Here is a 20,607-nt window from a genome sequence, read left to right on the forward strand (position 1 = left end):
TGTTCCTCACGTGTGCCCCAAAGAATGAGGTGATTTGATAAAATGCTATGCCCAAGATTACCATCCGAGTGCCGGCGGGGAAGTGGTTCAAATAGCTTCGGCTATCACTTCCATATGTCCGGTCGTGATGGTCAAGTGGATTAAGGCGTCCCTGTACATACCAGTTGCGTTGCTCCTGGCAGTATGGGTTCTTCTGGGGTGTGAGTTTTCACATATATATATATATATATATATATATATATATATATATATATATATATATATATATATATATATATATATATATATATATATATATATATGTCGTACCTAGTAGCCAGAACGCACTTCTCAGCCTACTATGCAAGGCCCGATTTGCCTAATAAGCCAAGTTTTACTGAATTAATATATTTTCTCTCATTTTTTTCTTATGAAATGATAAAGCTACCCATTTCATCATGTATGAGGTCAATTTTTATTTATTGGAGTTAAAATTAATGTAGATATATGACCGAACCTAACCAACCCTACCTAACCTAACCTAACCTATCTTTATAGGTTTGGTTAGGTTAGGTAGCAGAAAAAGTTAGGTTAGGTTAGGTTAGGTAGGTTTGATAGTCGAAAAACAATTAATTCATGAAAACTTCGCTTATTAGGCAAATCGGGCCCTGCATAGTAGGCTGAGAAGTGCGTTCTGGCTACTAGGTACGACATATATATATATGTCGTATATATATATATATATATATATATATATATATATATATATATATATATATATATGTCGTACCTAGTAGCCAGAACTCACTTTTCAGCCTACAATGCAAGGCCCGATTTGCCTAATAAGCCAAGTTTTCATGAATTAATATATTTTCTCTAAGTTTTTTCTTATGAAATGATAAAGCAACCCATTTCATTATGTAAGAGGTCAATTTTTTTTTATTGGAGTTAAAATTAACGTAGATATATGACCGAACCTAACCAACCCTACCTAACCGAACCTAACCTATCTTTATAGGTTAGGTTTGGTTAGGTAGCCGAAAAAGTTAGGTTAGGTTAGGTTAGGTAGGTTAGGTAGTCGAAAAGCAATTAATTCATGAAAACTTGGCTTATTAGGCAAATCGGGCCTTGCATAGTAGGCTCAGAAGTGAGTTCTGGCTACTAGGTACGACATATATATATATATATATATATATATATATATATATATATATATGTCGTACCTAATAGCCAGAACGCACTTCTCAGCCTACTATTCAAGGCCCGATTTGCCTAATAAGCCAAGTTTTCATGAATTAATGTTTTTTCGTCTACCTAACCTACCTAACCTAACCTAACCTAGCTTTTTTTGGCTACCTAACCTAACCTTACCTATAAATATAGGTTAGGTTAGGTTAGGTAGGGTTGGTTAGGTTCGGTCATATATCTACGTTAATTTTAACTCCAATAAAAAAAATTTACCTCATACATAGAGAAAAGGGTTGCTTTATCATTTCATAAGAAAAAAATTATAGTAAATATATTAATTCATGAAAACTTGGCTTATTAGGCAAATCGGGCCTTGAATAGTAGGCTGAAAAGTGAGTTCTTGCTATTAGGTACGACATATATATATATATATATATATATATATATATATATATATATATATATATGTCGTACCTAGTAGCCAGAACGCACTTCTCAGCCTACTATTCAAGGCCCGATTTGCCTAATAAGCTAAGTTTTCATGAATTAATTGTTTTTCGAGAACCTAACCTACCTAACCTAACCTAACCTAACTTTTTCGGCTATCTAACATAACCTAACCTATAAAGATAGGTTAGGTTAGGTTAGGTAGGGTTGGTTAGGTTCGGTCATATATCTACGTTAATTTTAACTCCAATAAAAAAATTGACCTCATACATAATTAAATGGGTATCTTTATCATTTCATAAGAAAAAAATTAGAGAAAATATATTAATTCAGGAAAACTTGGCTTATTAGGCAAATTTGGCCTTGCATAGTAGGCTGAGAAGTGCATTCTGGCTACTAGGTACGACATATATATATATATATATATATATATATATATATATATATATATATATATATATATATATATATATGTATATATATATATATATATATATATGTATATATATATATATATATATATATATATATATATATATATATATATATATATATATATATATATATATATGTATATATATATATATATATATATATATATATGTATATATATATATATATATATATATATATATATATATATATATATATATATATATATTAATATATATGTTCCCATGTTAAATGGGAGCACTAGGTCATAACATATGTATATTTATGTATTAAAATGGGAGACGGTGCCGGGGATCGAACCCGAGGCCTTTTTACTTATCTACAAGTCAGCTGACACTCCTCATTTAAATATCACTAGCTCATATACAGGCATTTCTCAATCAATATCTTCTAATTCATACAATAACTAAACAAGGGTTATAATACACAACCTTACTTAAGAATACATATCAATAAATCAATACATAATAGAATATATCAAGTTATTCAAATAAGTCAGCAGGGAATTCATTTTAGCAAAACATGGTAACACTGGCTGGAGACTGTATGCAGGGGGGGGGGAGGAAGGGAAGGCATAAGTATTACACAGTCCTCAAAGGTCAAGAATGCTTAAAAAAAAAAGAATAACGGTTATTAAACAGATGCAATCTGTAGCTATTGTAGAATACTATGGGAAGTGTACAGGAGCTTCCATGCATGGTAATTCCAAAAAAACTATTCCATATATTCGGACTATGCCTAAAGTTTTAGAAAAGATAAGGGAGATGGTTAAGAGCCATCCTTCGCGAGAGGTTTATCAAAATATGCTCATGGAAGAATCAGATTTAGCCCCACGAGACTTCAAGCAAATAAGGAACAAAAAATACAATGAGAGGAAAAAGGAATGTAAGCCATTGTGCAACATAGGCACAATGTTGCTGATGATCTTTTAAATGTAATTTGCATGTTAGACGATCATGAATACGTAAATGAGAAAATTCATAAACAGATCAAAGTCCCCTGTGTGATATTATATTCCAAGGAACAATGTGAAGATTTCAAGCAACATTTGTGTGCTGCCGGAAAAGAAAACCCTTATGTCATTTGTGTTTACAGGACCTTCAATCTTGACCCTTGTTATCTAACGACAATTGTGTACAACACTAATGTAATACAAAAGGAAATATCAAAGAACCCTATTTCTGATAGGGGAGAAAAAACAAGCCAGGAGTGGGGGGACCTTAATTTATTAAGTAATGTTTACAGAGCAACTGCTGTACCACAATAAAAGATGTCGTGTAACATGACTGAGTAGAATGCCAGTACTGCAAGATGCAACTAAGGGAATGAGTCGAAGGACATTAACCGTGCCTAGTGCCGGCTAGCCGAAGCAATGTTGCAGTACTCGCAATCAGCTTAATACTATAATTAAAAACAATGCCAGAGGTAATTGAGTGGCACAGCCAGTACAGTATGTATAAAATATATTCTGTATACACAGAGGGCATATAAAAGAATAGATAAGAATTTCCAGGGGTAATGAGCAACTGCTGTACCCCAATAAAAGATGTCGTGTAACATGACTGAGTAGAATGCCAGTACTGCAAGCTGCAACTAAGGGAATAAGTCGTAGGACATTAACCGTGCCTAGTGCCGGCTAGCCGAAGCAAAGTTGCAGTACTCGAAATCAGCTTAATACTATAATTAAAACAATGCCAGAGGTAATTGAGTGGCACAGCCAGTACAGTATGCATAAAATATATTCTGTATACACAGAGGGCATATAAAAGAATAGATAAGAATTTCCAGGAGTAATGATATGCTAGTGCCTAGTTTACATGTAAAGTCTGCAACCCCCAACTTGCACTACAAGAGAGCACTTGACATTTGGAAGTAGCTGCGGGCAGCCCTAGACTTGGGGATCCGGCGCAGCACCCCCAATCCGCAGGCCAGCGAAGCCGGTCCCCCACCCCCCGAAGGGCGAGGTGCCCGCTGGCAGCAGAAGTAACTTATCTAAGTAATGGGATGGGAGTCGAGCAGCGTCCTTACAGATTCAGGGTGAAGTTGCAGGGCAGGAGGTGCTGTGGGATTGCAGTTGGCTTCTCGGCGAGTCCTGCGTCTCGCAGGAACGAGGGCGGCAGTACCTGCGACCGGGAAAGAGCGTCACAAACCCCGTTTAACTTGCCCGGGTGGTGTGATGGAAGAAGCGTAATATTATGGGTGAGGAGGAGGATTACCAGTGGCCGGACCAATTGCATGAGGAGGGGGCACCTGGCGGACAGAGATTGCAGCACGTTTACCACAGTGGCGTTGTCGGACCTACACACAAGCCTCTTGTTTGCTAACACTGTTGCAAAGATGGATATCCCCATGTAGAACGGGTAAAGTTCGAGGAGCGCAATGTTGAGCCGGCTCCAGTCCATAGGCCAGGTACCCCTGAACCAGGTCGCTCCGAGTGTGAGTCCGTAACCCTTGGATGAGGCGTCCGCACACATCGCGAGGGCCGTGGCGCTCCCCCATCCACCGTCTGGTGGGAAAACCGTTATTCCATTGAATGCGCCGAGGAAAGTGTGCCAGGCTCGCAAGTCGAGCTTCGCCTCCGCATCCAGCAGGCAGAGGCGTGAGGGACGCTGTACACCTCGTGTGAGCGGGTGAAGTCGTCGGAGGAAGGCTCGTCCCCCCGGTATGACTGACGTGGCGAATTGCAGTTTTCCGATAATCCCCTGCAGGTCCCGCAGGGGAAGGCTCTCGGCCCACAGAGCATCTTCCACTGCGGCCATGTACTTCGTCCTCTTGTCGTCCGGCAGCCTTGTCTCCATATGTCGGGCGTCGATTTCAAGTCCAAGGAAGGTGAGGCAGGGGCGGGGGCCCTCAGTCTTGTGGGGGGCCAGGGGAACGCCTAGGTGCTCACAGAGGGCAGTGAACACCCGTAGGCTCCGCAAGCACGCGTTATAGGTAGAACTCACGAAGAGGAAGTCGTCCAGCACCTTCACGACATCCCGCACGCCGAACTTCTCCACGAGGATCCATTGCAGGGCGTCGGAGAACGTCTCGAAGATCCTGCAGGAGGGTGCCGCCCCCATGCTGAGCATTTTCTCGTAGTAGTACCGCCCTCCGTAGGCGAAGCCGAGTAGGTGGTAGTTGCTGGGATTGACCGGGACGATCCGAAACGCCTCTGCTATGTCGCATTTCGCCAAGTACGCCCCCGGCGAGCGTCTGACCACCAAGGCCACCGCATCGTTGATGGACTGGTAGGTCACTGTCGTCTTCTCCCGCGGGATGTTGGCGGTATATATATATATGTTGTTGTCGGAGGTATAGGGGTAGCTGAGGTTGTGCAGGAGCCTGTATTTGCCCGGCGTAGACTTCTCTCTCAGGGCTATGGGAGAACACTTGAAGTTCTCAAATGGGGGGACCTCGAAGGGGCCCGCTATGAGCCCCAGGCTCAGTTCCTTGTCGAGCATAGGCCCCACTATATGTGGCAGGGCTGTAGTTGCTGGGGGGTTACGAGAGGAGAGGGGAGTCCGAGCCCCTTCGTAACCGAGTAGGAAACCCCCCGGAAGCCTCCGACGACATAGTCCCGGAGGGGGTAACCCACCAGGAGAGCATCAAGTGCGTCTGCGTCCACTGGCGTTGTGACGTGTGTCATTCTTCCTGCTCTTGTCCTGGGTGGGGCGACGGGAACGATTCTCCTTGGCGGTGGCGACTCGAGGTTTGGCCTGGAGGCACGGGCAGTAGGCAGGGTGTCGCTTGTGGCAGCGTGGGCAGTAGTGCTTGAAGGTGCAGGAGGGGGCAGAGCAGCCTGCCCCGGATGCGTGGAAAGCGTAGCAGTATCCCGGTGGTAGTCCATAGGCCCGTGCAGTAGAGAGCGAACGTTCAGCTAGGGAGGCGACGGCGCGAGGCACCACCTGCATCCGCTCCTGCGCTGCACGTTGTACCGACCGAATCTCCAGGTCGAGTCTTAGTGCGGTCCAAGGGCAGCCCGACCTCTCCTTGTCCCACCTCAAGGCCTCGTCGTACCACATCCAGTCGCCTCGGAGGTTGCGCTTCATGGACTTCACGTAGCGGACATAAGTGAAAAGCGCCCGCCCCTCGGCGGGATGTCGCTCCAGGTAGATGGAAGCAAAGATGTCAAAGCCGTGCCCCCACTGCTCCGGCGTCAGAGGCGGCAGGTTCTTAGTGGATAACTGGGCCTCTGAGGGAGTGGCATGGCGTGTCTCTGAGGGCCTGGCATCGCGTTCATAAGCCAGCAGCTCGCGCAGGTCGATGTACTTGTTTGCCCAGACTTTCTCTCTTAGGGCCAGTGGGACGTGCCCGCCTAGCATGGTGACGGTGTTGCCTCGTGGGCCCCAGGGCTGTCCCACCCAGGGACTAGGGGTAGGGGTTAACGAGCTCTCTCGGCGGTACCCACCGTTGGATGACGTGCTGGAAGAGCTGTGTCGTCGCCGTGTCGCGTGGCTCCTCGCCCTTGCCCGTGGGCGGCGCACAGGGGGGAAAGGCTGTGCGTGTAGGCCGGTTCGTGGGGGCGTCCATGTCGCCCGCTCCGCCGGGGTTCAAAGTCTGCCGTCGCCTCGAATCGGAGAGGGGGCTCCGAGCCTGAGCAATGAGCGTCTGCAGCGTTGCCCAGTCGGCGGCCGAAAATTGTGGGGGTTGGTCGGCTGCGCCCCCCGTGGCCAAGCCGGTTGGGCGTGAATCATGGATGTGGTCGCCGTCCGAGTCAGAGCCTCCCGAAGAGGCCTCCGAGGAGGAGGCGAAGCGAGCGGGTTTCACCCTTGACCTGGGCGGTTGCGTCCTAGCGCCCCGTCGTCGCTGTCCTCTTGTTGACGCCGCCCTTGTCCTCTTCTTCACCTTGGGGGCCGGCATCCCCGAACTGCGGAGAGGGGAAAATATAAGCGGGCGACCAGTGCAGGACAGGAAAGGAAACAAGGCTAAGCGTGTAAGCAAGAAACTTATAACTATGTAAAGCAAAGTATATAAAAAAAAAAAAAAAAAAAAAAAATAAGTAAACTGAAATAAAATAAATAACGAGTAAAACGCGTAAATAAAATAAAACGAAAAGTAGCAGGAAGCAGAAAAAGGCATAAGTAAAAAGAAATGATAACGAAATAAATAAGGGAAAAGTGAACAGACCATACAGAATAAGGACAGAAGTAATAACTGAAATAAAGGAATAAATAACGGAGAAACTGAGAAAATAAAGAAAACGAATGAAAGCGTAGCAGTGAAACAGGAAAAAAAAAACATAAGTAATAACTAAAAGTGAAATAGGAGAAAGACGAATAAATGGGAGGAGTAAAACTGGATAAGGACATAAGAAGTAAGGGAAGAAATAACACATGAAACGGAATGATAAAATAAAGCATAAGTGGGTAGCAGACGAACCGAAATAAAGGCAAAGTAAAATAAATAAAGTAAGTAAATAACGAGTAAAACGGGAAATAAATAACGAAAAGAGGAGCAGAATAACCGGGAAAGCATGACTAGAAACATTAACGCTAGAGAAAGTGTATAACTGTGAGCAGGACAAACAGAGCAAGGACAAAAGTAATAACTGAAATAAAGTAAATAAGTAACGAATAAACGTATAAACAAACGAAGGAAAGTGTGGCAGAATAAGCAGAAAAAGAACCAAGTAATAACCTAAGTAATTAAATAAATAAGGAATAAAGGGAGAAAACGAATAAAAGGAGGCAGTATCACTGAATAAAGACATAAATAAATAAAGGAGATTAATACATAAAGCAGGGAGGAAATTTAAGCTAATAAAGGGGAGCGGGACAAACGGAATAAAGGCATAATAAGTGAAACAAAACATAGTAATAGGCGAGTACAAAAGTGCAGGACAAACAGGATAAGGACGAAAGTAAAAGCTGCAATAAAGTGAATAAAGAACGAAAACGTAAAATAAGCAAACGAAAGAATGTGTAACAGTAAAACTGAAGGACATAAGTAAACTTCATAAAAATAAATAATGAATAAACTGAGAAAGCGGAAATGGAGGCATTAACACAGAGGCAGTAGATAAGTGAAAATAGAATAAATAATGAGAAATAAAATAAATATAAGTAAAAAACTCGGAAATAAACTAAAATAAATTTAACAAACTTTAAATAACTAATAAACTTAGAATAAACAAAACAAAATGAACTTTAATTAATTAAATAAACCAAAAATATAAATTTAGTAAATAAACTAAAATGAAATGCCAGGACATAAGAAAACGTAATAATAAAATAAATAATGAATAAATGGAGACAGCGAAAAATGTAGGCATTAACCCAGAAACAGTAGAAAAAGTGAAAATAAAAGAATAAGAGTAAATAAAATAAATAAGTAAATAAACTCGGAAATAAACTAAAATAAATTTATAAACAAACTTTAATTAGTTAACAAACTTAAAAGCAAAACAAAGTGAACTTTAATTAAGTAATTAAACCAAAATATATAAAACAATAAATAAACTAAAATTAAAAGCCAGGACATAAGAACTAATAATAAATAAATAATGAATAAACGGAGAAAGCGAAAAAAGGAGGCAGTAACAGAATAAGTAGATAAGTGAAAATAAAATAATAAATAAATAAAATAATAAAAAACGGAATAAACGTATAAATGGAGGCAGTAACACAGAATAAGGACATAAGTAAAATTAAAATTTGCACAAAGCAGGGAGGTAAAATAAACGAATAAAAGGGGGCAGTACAAACTGAAAAAAAAACATAATAAATAAATATAATTACAATAAAACAAGGTAAATACAAAACGTAGTATTATGCGACAAAAGTGAGCATGACAAACAGGAGAAGTACAAAATATAACTGAAATAAAGTAAAAAATAACGAGTAAACATGCTAAATAAACAAATTAAAGAAAGAGTAACAGTAAAAAGAATAAGGACATAATTAAACTTAAAATTAAATAAATATGGAAAACGGAGAACGAATAAATGGAGGCAGTAACACAGAAAAGACATAAGTAAAATAAAGAATAAAATTAATAATACCATAATAATGCAATAAGCGGGGAGGCAAATAAACAAACGAAAAGAGTAGGAGTACAAACAAACAAACAAAAAAACATGAAAAAGCACAGCATTAGGGAAAGAAAAATTATGTAAAGAGGAAAGAAAAAGACACCAACACCAGAGGAAGTAGCGAAAGCGGACCCCAGGCAACGAAAACACGATACTTCCTTCAGAGGCCGACGCGGGGAAAGCACAAACGAATGTCCCCACCTCCAGCGCACAGCGGAAGCCGACAGCGCCCCTAGGGACGGAGCGTTGACGTAGGGAGGAGCTCGCGGCCGCCCTAGGCGTCAGCTGCTGGATCGTCAGCTTGCCCCCAAAGCTGGAACATCAGCAGCTGGCCCCCCGCCCGCAGGGACGATGGCGTAGGGACATCCATACGTGGACGCCGACGGCTGGACGGTGGCGCCCCCTAGCGTCCCCCGCTGTACGCCGCCGTCTGCCGGATCGTCAGCTTACCCCCATAGCTGGAACATCAGCAGCTGGCCCACCGCCAGCTGGGGCGACGGCGTTGGGACATCCACCCGTGGACGCCGACGGCTGGACCGGTAGCTGCAGGGCCACCAGCTGGGTCCCGTGCTAGGGAGGAGGCCCCCAGACCAGGTCCCGCGTGGAGCAGAGGGGCCACGTTGGGCCCGCCCGCCCCTTCCAGCCCAGGCAGGGCACAGCCAGATGGGACGTCAGCGCTGGGCCCCCAAGCAGGGGCCCGGGATCATCAGCAGGGGCACGAGGCCAGGGAGGGGGGGGGGGAGTTTGCCCGAAGAGGGCCCGGGGGGGGGCCCACAAGTGGGGACACTGGGGCCCAGGAAAGCCGCTAGGGCACGAGAAGCAAGCCCGGGGGGCATGGCGCTGGGCACACGCCTACACAGGGGCAGTCATAGCCAAGTAGGGGGACCATGCTCCTCGTGTGAACCCCAGGCGAGACCATACCTTAGATCCTGTTGCAGGCCAGACGGCCCTGGCGGGACGCTCTGGGATGTCGAAGGGCCCCCAAAGGGCAGGTCCATTAGAGCGGGGCCCGCAGCTGCTGGTGTAGGGTCCATAATGTGCTCTGAGGGCGAATCCTCACTTCTAGGGCAAGAAGGAGACCACGTGGAGCGTAGGAGTGAAGGAGTGTTTCGAGCGGAGCGTGCCGGAGCTGTGAAGGACTGAGGACGGAAATCCTGTAGCATTTGCTTATATGTGCGCCCCCCCACGGCGCGCGCAGCACACACTGCGCGCTGCGTAAATGTTTTTCCTCCTTCCCAGAATTCCCCCGCTTATTTTAAAATAAGCAGCGGCCATATTTCTCGACCCATGTATTTACACTTGGATGGTCAATATGAAATTTACTCAACATTTTTTTACAACCTAAAAACCCAACTAGGAGACTATATTGATAACGCGAACGTAATGATTGGAAGTGATCAAGAAATAGCTTTAAGAAAGGCACTCGTCTTCCCTGTGCCTCGGGAGCGATCGGTCGCACCAGGGCTCCTCCAACATGGATTTACTACAAAATGGATACAGTCGGCGCTAAGGGGCTATACAACCTAGCAGTGATATACACCTGGGTCACTCATACAGAACAGGTGTGTGTCTGAGGTATGGTCATCACCTGCACTGGACCATGCAGCCGTGTTGGGAAGGTGGTGGTGAGGGGACAACCCTCAGACCCTCAGGCCTCCTTCCCTCTTAACTCGCCATTGGGCGTATACCACACGTGTATCGGGCGCACGAAAATAGCTCTTGCGCCTTACTACCCACAGCGCCGTGATTGCCTTGTTTTCGTCTGGCGACGCTGGTGACTTTGAAACAATGTACAACCCGTTCTCGCAAATTCGTAAAGTCAATATTGACTTATTAACTACGTGCATAGGTGATATACTAAACATAATAGATACCCTTAAAAAGATTCATAGAAAACACCGACCTTACCTAACCTTGTTAGTATCTTAAGATAAGCATCTTATTGCTTCGTAATTACAATTATAACTTAACCTATACCTATTATAGGTTAGGTAATAATTGTAATTACGAAGCAATAAGATGGTTATCTTAACATACTAAGTAGGTTAGGTAAGGTCGGTGTTTTCTATGAATCTTTTTAAGGGTATCTATTATGTTAAGTATGTCACCTATGCACATATTTAATAAGTCAATATTGACTTATTAAATTTGCGAGAACGGGTTGCAATGTAGCCTCAGTTCAGTGTACATACGTTAACCTGACCAACTTCTACATTCGTTAATTGTGTGTGTGCAGTGTTGTTGACGTTCGAGGGTGGTGCGTTGGCCTTAGGTTAAATGTTGCAGTGAAGGTGAACCATAAGCAACTGTGCTGGTGTACTGGATTCTAAAGCAACTAAAGAGGTTATTGCCCTCCCGTGACCCTGCAGGTGCCAAACCTCCTCCCACCCCTCCTATGCTAACGAGTGAACAACGTGCTATTAGCTGTTCAGTGTACGTGATGCTGCATGATTATCTGCAGCTCACTACCCAGCGAGCAGTTTCATCGATGAACATGCCTTCTTGTCACCACTGTGATATTATTAATCTGCATAAATAACAAGCTAAAGGAATCATGGCAACCGCCCTTGTCCCAGGTGAGTCGCCGCTGCTGCCAGATGTGCATTCAGCAGCCCAGATTGTTCCTAATTCACCTGCTGCTGGTACACAAGTCTCTCTCCAGGCAGGAGAGAGCCAAGAAGAAAATGGGGCTTTATTCCAAGAGGTGGTGAGCAAGAGGGAAAAAACGCTACTACAGCGGGAAAGAACTAGACTGACCCGCGTGATCTTCCCTCCTGGCACTGGTCGTGCTGACAGATTTCGGTGGTTTTCTGCAGCCTCCAAAGCCCATCACACTAAACGAATGAAGATAAACAGAGATGAAGACAATCATGTCTTTGTCACGGATGATGACGCATTGATGAACGACTTGTTAACACAGGAATATGCTGGGATAAAAATGTTGCGAGCACCGCGTGATGACTCAGTGAAGGTGAAAATCGTTTTTTTTTTTTTTTGGTGTTAACAAGTGCATTGACCCAGAGTGTTTCCGGTCCGAAAATGTGCAAGACCCACACCGCACTAAGAACGACCTCATCGTTGCAAGCTGGACAGCAACAACGGAGATTCCCAAGCGACTCTCAGTGCCCCTAGCGCTGGGTAGAACTTACAGAGTGGCTCGCTATATACCTCCACGCCGGAGGTGCTACAAATGTCAGCGTTGGGGCCACACTGCAGCGCGCTGCGCCTCCAGAACCCACCGATGTGCAGTGTGTGCTGGTAATCATGATTCTAAGAGGTGCTTTGACCTCTACAACGCCGGGCAGATGGTGGAAACTAGATGCGTTAATTGTCGTGCTCCTGGCGTGATGGCAACTCACCAGAGCTGCCCAGCTGCTGCTAGGCCGCCCCCTCCTAGCAGTGTCCCGCTCTACAAGGCACCACGTCATGATGATAGAGCGTCACCATCAGTGGAAAGTTGTCCTATGCCATCAACTACGGTGGGCCACAGCTAGCACTCTGACTCCCCGCTCACCCTTGACTCACTCTGGACAACGAAACAGCGGCGAGCGTCTCTGCCCACTCATCTGGGCACCGGGTGCCACAGTATACAGTTGCCAGGCGTGGCTCGCCCCGGCCAGCAGGGTGGTAGGTCTCCACCCCCCCCCCCCCCCCTCTCTCTCTCGAGGTTGGGGCCGCCACCAGCTTGGCTTCCCCTCCCCACCCACAGGCAACCTCCCAGGGTGGGAAGGTGTCTGTGAAGGTGCGGACATTTAAATGCTCTGTGGAGCGGCAGCCTGCGCTACAACATATTCATCCGGAGTTACAGCATACTCGGGAACTTAAGTTGGAAGAGATTCGCCGTCAGCACGAAGCAGAAATGTTAGCAGTTAAACAGACGTATGAGCAGAAGCTGAAAGAAATACAGCAACGCTGTCGCTGTCACCGTGAAGAACATGGTGAGTATAGTGACCTGGACAGTAACCCACAGTCACCAGCCAGGACTGAGAGCAGTGTAGTGGGCGAGGCTCACACACCTGGTGACTTAAATACCACCACTCGTCTAGCTCGTGTGCTTGATATATCGCAGCTAGAACCCGCGGAAATTGACGACCTATTAAAAACAGTGTTCCCCAAATCCTTAAAAACAAATCTTAGAGACTTCATAAGTAACAGTGTCAATGAAAAAGAAACGAGAGACAGTGTATTGCAGCTGTATTTTTTTTTTTTTTTTTTTTGAGATATATACAAGAGTTGTTACATTCTTGTACAGCCACTAGTACGCGTAGCGTTTCGGGCAGGTCCCTGGAATACGATCCCCTGCCGCGAAGAATCGTTAGCCGCGAAGAATCGTTGAAGAATCGTATTGTCTTGCAGCCAGCTGCATCACAGAACTTAGAGGAATACCAGGAGTGATACAAAGCAGAGCAAAGGGACAGTAAATTACACAAACACACATAAAAGCTTTTGGGGACTAATACTTAAGTATAAACTATGGATCCCTCCACAAACTCCCCCAATACAACGGTGCTTCGTATCCTCAGTTGGAACATAGCATCACTCAGGAAAAGACTTCCTGATCTCCACCACAAAGTGACGACCGAGCCCATTGATGTCGTCTGCCTTCAGGAGTGCAGAGTTCCCACCAGGTCTCCACCCCTTAAATTTCCCTCCTTTGCTGTCTATAACCTTAAATCCAGTCACTCTTGTATTTTGTATGTTAAGAAGTCCCTTCCTCACCAGCCACTCCCATCCAAGTCAACCGAAGGGCTTCAGTATCATGGTGTGCGGATCTACGTGGGGAACTCTGCCCTCAATATCTTTAACCTGTATGCTCCTAGTGATAAGTTTAATTATACTGACCTTCCTATCTGTATTCAGACTGAGCCTAGCATCATTATAGGTGATTATTTTTTCTTTTTTTCAAAACAACGCTGTTTGAATGAAATTGTCTGTAATAATTTGTAATTGTATTTGTGCTGCTTTTTCAGCCATGTTCCCCCCTCTTTTATCTCTATTTTTATTTGTTCTCAACACATTTTATTCTTTATACCCATTAGTATTAAGCTTTAGTCATTAATGTTTTTCCTGCCCGAAACGCTTTGCGTAATAGTGGCTTTAGGCATTGTATGTACTAGCTCTATCTATTAATCCAACAAACTTTGTAAAATCTGTTGTATGTATGTACCTTACCTAAATAAACATTTATTTATTTATTTATTTATTTATAACGCTAGGCATAGGAATATTGGTAATTCGCAGTTCAGTAATCGTAACGGCAACCAACTGTTGTCACTATTAGGTAGTCACGATGATGCACAGATTGTGGGTGACCTTGAACCGACGCATATCTACGGAGGTATTCTTGATCTATGTCTCGGTTTCAACGTCTCCCACACCATCTGTGCCTCGTCAACAGTGCCAGATATGGCGTCTGATCATCTGCCCATATTAGCCACTGTAAACATTGGCAGCTATATCCTCCCCGGCGGAGTGTTCAAGCGGAAGAGGCTGGCTGTGCCCATCGATCAACGAGACAATTTTGTTGCTCATGTGTCAGAATGGTACAGTTCATCTGAGCCTTCATCAGTTGAAGATTTTAACAATGGGCTCACAGGTACTATCGAGCAGTTTATAGAATCACTTGATCCATCGTCCAGGCCACGCAACCCAAATTACACTGGTCATAGCACTTATGCTTATTATAATGATTCTAAATTGCATGCACTAAGACGCACTGCCAGAAGAATTGGACTAGCTTATTGAAGGACCCGCACTGCTGAAATGCTTAAGCTCTTTCAAACGGTTCTGGCAGAGGCCAGGGAACGTATGGTGGAGCTGAGGCAGACACACTGGGAAACTTTTGTCAGTGGTCTCAATTCTCACACGCCACTAAGTCGAGCATGGAAGGATATCAACAAGATCAAAGGGAAAAATGCTGCAGAGATTGTGCACCCTAATCCTCTGCACAGAGCAAATGAGCTTGTTGATGCTTAGGCCACCACTTCCAGCTTTGACAGACTTCCTCTACCCACACAGAACGAATTAAATAATAAATATGCTGATAGAGCAAGGCTCCTTGACTTCATGCTTCATCAAGAGGATGACTGTAACATGCTTTTTACTGAATACGAACTAGACTCTGCTCTACATAAAGGCAAAGCTACATCACCCGGGGAGGATGGAGTTACTTACGGCATACTGCGTATGCTTCTGCTAGTTCCAGGGAATCCCTTGCTTGAATTGTATAATATGAGCTATGTAACTGGGGAGCTTCCAAAGTCATAGACTGTTACGGACCCGAGCCCAGCGTCCGAGCACGGAGCAGTGACGACCGCGCCATCTGTGGGTCAGCTCCCGAAACCCCCTCCAAATGGACGACGCCATCTAGCGAGGGCGGGATATACCGGCCACAGGGGCTGGTTTCCCGTCCTAATCAGCTCATAACATTGCCGCTGCTGACCTCTGGTGAGGTGACGCTTAGACAGCAACGCCATCTATGGAGTGGATAGGTGGGCGTTTGTGTCTAAGCCTGTATGTGAGGTGTCCTAGAGTGTAACCAGTACTGATGACGTGTCTGATTACAGAGTCGACCTGGGACTGCTGTAGTGGACGTTGGATCAGTCTACCCAAGGCAGCCGTAGTATCTTCACGCATTTGCTGCAGAAGCTGTGAGTCACCCCCTGGATGAACACTGTTGTGTTAGCCTGCCTGTGAGGTGGCAGAACCAGGGATTGTCGTACCCAGGGCTGACTGCCGGAGAAGACTAGCCACTGGGGTGTTGTGGTGAGGAGAGTGATCTGTGGAATCACACGAGGCTCCTGCCTAGGGCTCGCAACCCTAGTATCGGTCGTGGAGTGGCCTACGCAGCGCAGCTGATTGGAACCTGCCAGCTACAGGCTGGATTTGTGGTTGAAGGCCTCCACGACGGTGCACCCAGTGGGACCGTGATTTGGCTGACCTGTGGCTGGGGTAGACTCGTCTAGAGAATCTACGGATTCATTGTGAGGCCACAAGAAGAGGACCAAGGGCTAAGCATCGTTGAGCACCGTGGAACACTCCGCGTCTTCAGAGGAAGACCATATTGTACATTATAGTGTTTATACCCCCTGTGTGATAATTTATATATTTATTGATTGGTGATGGTAAATATATATTTAATTTAGAGAATTTGTATCCCTTCCCCTTTAATTTACTTGCGTTACGGAACACACCCCTTGAAAGCCACTACTAGCTTGGGGCCGGATACCCTAACTCTAATAACATCAGAGAAAGAACCCAGTTGCGACCCAATAGGGCCGTAACATAGACCAACATTCTTATTATTCCCATTCCTAAACCAAACCAGCAGAGTGCTTTTCGCCCAATCTCCCTCACTAGTTGTCTCTGTAAGTGTCTTGAGAGGATGGTTCTCAACCGCCTCCTTTACAGAATTAGTAACATGTTGTCTCCCCAGATGGCTTTACGCATGGAAAGAGTGTACATCACCGTATTACCACATTCCTCACCCTGCATACTGATAGGTCATACACCACTTTCCTAGATCTTAAGTCACCCTTTGACATTGCTAACCCACACGTCATTCTGAGCGAACTTGCTAAAATGAATGTTGGAGGATGGCTTTTACGGTGGATAAGAGGCCATCTATCAAACAGGAAGTCATATGTACTGTTCCAAGGGCATAGGAGTGTAACGAGAGATTTTGAACTTGGCACTCCACAGGGAGGTGTCCTCAGTCCTACTCTGTTCAATGTGTTAATCAATGCATTTTTAAACTCGGTAACTAGGAGCCCAAGCGAACACATCATTAGCTATGCGGATGATATACTGATCCACACCAATGGGTATATCAACACCCAAAATGTTCTGAACTCTGTATTGCACACATGTCAGGAACTAGGCTTGGTCATCTCAGTAGAGAAAACAAAGATCCTGAACCGACGCCCACCCAGACGGGGTGGGGCCGTTCGCAAAATGCAGTTGCATGATGGCTCTCTGCTCGACTATGTAACCAGATACAAATACCTTGGTCTTGAAGTTCCACTGTACCGCAATGTTGTAGCCAGACTGGGTCGTCAATGTAGAGAGAGGCTCCGTGCTCTCAAGGCTGTGGCAGGCTACCATCCAAGCTATGGTGCAAATGTGAGAATTGTCAAAATGATGTATATCTCAAATATTAGGTCTCTGATTGATTATGCTGCACCCATGCTTGCTCTAGTGCCTAAGAGAATGCTTGGAGGGCTGGAAAAGATGCAAAACGAAGCCATGAGGATTATCCTCGGATGCCCCCGTACAACTAAATTACTAAACATGAGGAAGGAACTGAATATTTCATGTGTAAGTGATCGTATCACTGAAATTAATGCTTTAATTGGTATCAAGATGCTTAGGCTAACCCACCCTAACCCGTGCACTGAAGCCCTCCAAGCCTTCTTCCTTGAAGGTCAGCATCCCTCCAAATAGATTACCGTAACTGCCAATGTGCTCAGAATGTATAACTTTCATCACCCCTACCAAGAGAGACAACAACAACACTTTCCTGCCCCATGGGAGATCACTCCTTTCCAAATTACTGTCCCCCCTTTCCCACCCAAGAAGCTGATTAAAGAACAGTCCTTGCTTCGACAAGAAGCAAAGTACAATGCCTTAAGCCAAATTGAGCCCTGCTTACTCGTCTGCTTCTCCTTCTACTCTTCGCCGTCTTGATGCTTTGCACCATACTGGGTTGCGCCTCAGTTCTGGTGCCTTTCGGTCGACTCCCGTCCTTAGCTTGTATGTTGACACTGGCTTCCTGTCTCTCCAGGACCGCCGTGATCGCTTCTGTCTTCGCTATCTTGCGCGGTCCTTACAACATCCTTCGTCTCGCCTCTGTCGTGCTTTAACTTTTACCCCTCCTGCGGTTCCTGTTCCCCTTCACCACCTCCCTCTTTCTGTCCGGTTATCTCGCCTCCAGGATTCTCTTTCCGTTCGTATTTCTAATGTTTCTCCTTGTGTTGTTCCTTCTTTGCCCCCGTGGAGAGTCCCTCTTCCGCGGTTTTGTACTTCCTTGACCCGTATCACTAAAGCTTTTACCCCTCCTACGGTTCTAAAACGCCTTTTCCTTGAGCACTTTTCTTCTCACTCCCGCTCCGTTTCTCTCTTCACCGATGGGTCTAAGTCTGTGGACGGTGTTGGCTACTCTGTTGTTTTTCCTGATCGCACTTATATGTGTCGCTTACCTCCGGAGACTAGCATCTTTACAGCGGAACTTTATGCTATTCTCTATGCTCTTCGTCTCCTGCTTTCTCGTCGTCTGTCTTCCTTTGTAGTTGTTGTTGACTCTCGTAGTGCCCTCATGGCTCTCGGGTCCTTTAATCCGGTTCATCCAGTAGTTGTCGAGATCCAGCATTGGCTGTTTCTTGTTCACAGTAAATTTAAGTCGGTTGAGTTTTGTTGGGTTCCCAGCCATATTGGTGTGTCTTTAAATGAGCATCTCTCGTAAGGGTATTCCGTATTCCGACTTTTACCCGGTTATCCATTCCTCAGTCCTTACCCGTTGGCAGGCTTCTTGGTTGTCTGTTACTGGTAACAAGCTACGTACTCTTAAATGTTGTGTTTCCTCGTGGCCGTCCTCCTTCCGCCGTAACCGGCGGTGGGAAACAGCTCTGGCGAGATTGCGTATTGGCCATACTCGCTTAACCCATGGACACTTGATGGAGCGCCGCCCTGCTCCTTATTGTCCTAGTTGCATTGTCCCTCTCACGGTCGTGCATGTCCTTCTTGAATGTCCTGACTTCCAGGACGAGCGTGTGTCTTGCTTTCCGACCGCCCCTCGCGGTCACCTGTCCCTCAATAGTCCCTTGGTGACTCGGATACTTTTGATATCGTTCGCCTTATGCGTTTTTGTTCTCGTATTGGCAACCTTGGTGATATTTAGCGCCCTCTGATTATTTTGCGCATTTGATGGTGCTACATAGCCTTCCCGGTTTGGTGCCTTCTTTTGATAATTACTTACTTACTTACTTAAGCCAAATTGATGCTTTAGTCAGAGAGCGCTCCCTTTCCCAGATTATTTACACTGATGGATCCTTGCATCAGTCCTATGGTGCAGCTGGAAGTGCAGTTGTTGTGACAGGGAGAGATGGTTCCATCTCCCATGAGTGTGGAGCGTGTCTAAGTAACTGGGCCTCCACTCTTCAAACAAAATTGGTTGCCATAATCCTTGCACTAGAGCGCGTATATGAATCCAAAGTTGACACGCTAATTGTAAGTGACTCCTTGTCATCCTTGACTGCCCTCAGCTCCCCAAGGCATAACTGTGACGTGCTTATCTCTGAAGCTAGACACAGATATAGTGAAATAATCAATGATGGAGTCAGAGTTTGTCTCCTGTGGATTCCTTCCCATATTGATCTCCGAATGCATGATAGAACTGATGAGCTAGCCAAGAATTTTGCTCGTAAAGAGGGAATTGATTACCAACTTGGACTGCATTTGAGCAGCCTGAGGGCAGCAATATCCCAGGAACATCAACTAAATTTCGGAGACTTGAGGCAAAGTAAAATTCACACCAGTTACTCCATCTATCATCATTCTATTATGCATGAAGAATCGCACGTCTATGGGTCATCCAATAATGTTAGCAGACTTCTAGATGTTACCACTGCTAGGCTTAGGCTCGGCTACTAGTACCTCTGGGAGTTTGTAACATCTGCAGCAGATGTAGATTTGACTAAATGTAAACTGTCAGCAGAACTATTCGCATACTTTGCGGCATTATTATTATTTTTTTTTTTTTTTTTTTTTTTTTGAGATATATACAAGAGTTGTTACATTCTTGTACAGCCACTAGTACGCGTAGCGTTTCGGGCAGGTCCCTGGAATACGATCCCCTGCCGCGAAGAATCGTTTTTTCATCCTACAGAGGCTACAGTTAAGGAATTGCGCCCAGTAAATCCTCCCCGGCCAGGATACGAACCCATGACATAGTGCTCGCGGAACGCCAGGCGAGTGTCTTACCACTACACCACGGAGATTATATAATGGAATGTGAAAAAATTGCGGAATTTAGAGATAACACCATCAATAGTGTCCAAGAAATGTGTAAGTACTTCATTCATAATGATGTGCTGGCCGAAATTTTAGCGAAGTATCCAAAATTTGCTTACTGTAGGTAATGCATGCACATGACTGTAAAGCTGCCTCCCAGTTGGGTGGGTGTGGAGCACATGACTGTAAAGCTGCCGCCCAGTTGGGTGGGTGTGGAGCAAGACTAGTAACTGTGTGACTCACTATAGATGTAAAGTGTCTCGTATAGTGACTGTCGTGAGCCTCTTGTAGTGTCACTTGTGGCACAAAGATTATTGATGTGTGTAATTGTGTGGGTGATTAGATATGTATGTGTATGTATATGTGTATACGTATATATATATATATATATATATATATATATATATATATATATATATATATATATATATATATATATATATATATATATATATATATATATATGTCGTACCTAGTAGCCAGAACTCACTTCTCAGCCTACTATTCAAGGCCCGATTTGC

General features: G+C 44.9%; 1 protein-coding gene across 1 annotated transcript; it reads right to left on the minus strand.

Moving 5' to 3' along the window:
- Positions 1–4,091: 4,091 nt before the first annotated feature.
- On the minus strand, positions 4,092–5,510 carry LOC138356741 (uncharacterized). The gene has a single exon (XM_069313074.1). The coding sequence runs from the start codon at positions 5,508–5,510 to the stop codon at positions 4,092–4,094; it is 1,419 nt and encodes a 472-aa protein (XP_069169175.1).
- Positions 5,511–20,607: the final 15,097 nt, after the last annotated feature.

This window comes from Procambarus clarkii, chromosome 1 (genome assembly GCF_040958095.1).
Source record: "Procambarus clarkii isolate CNS0578487 chromosome 1, FALCON_Pclarkii_2.0, whole genome shotgun sequence".
NCBI classification, from domain to species: domain Eukaryota; kingdom Metazoa; phylum Arthropoda; class Malacostraca; order Decapoda; family Cambaridae; genus Procambarus; species Procambarus clarkii.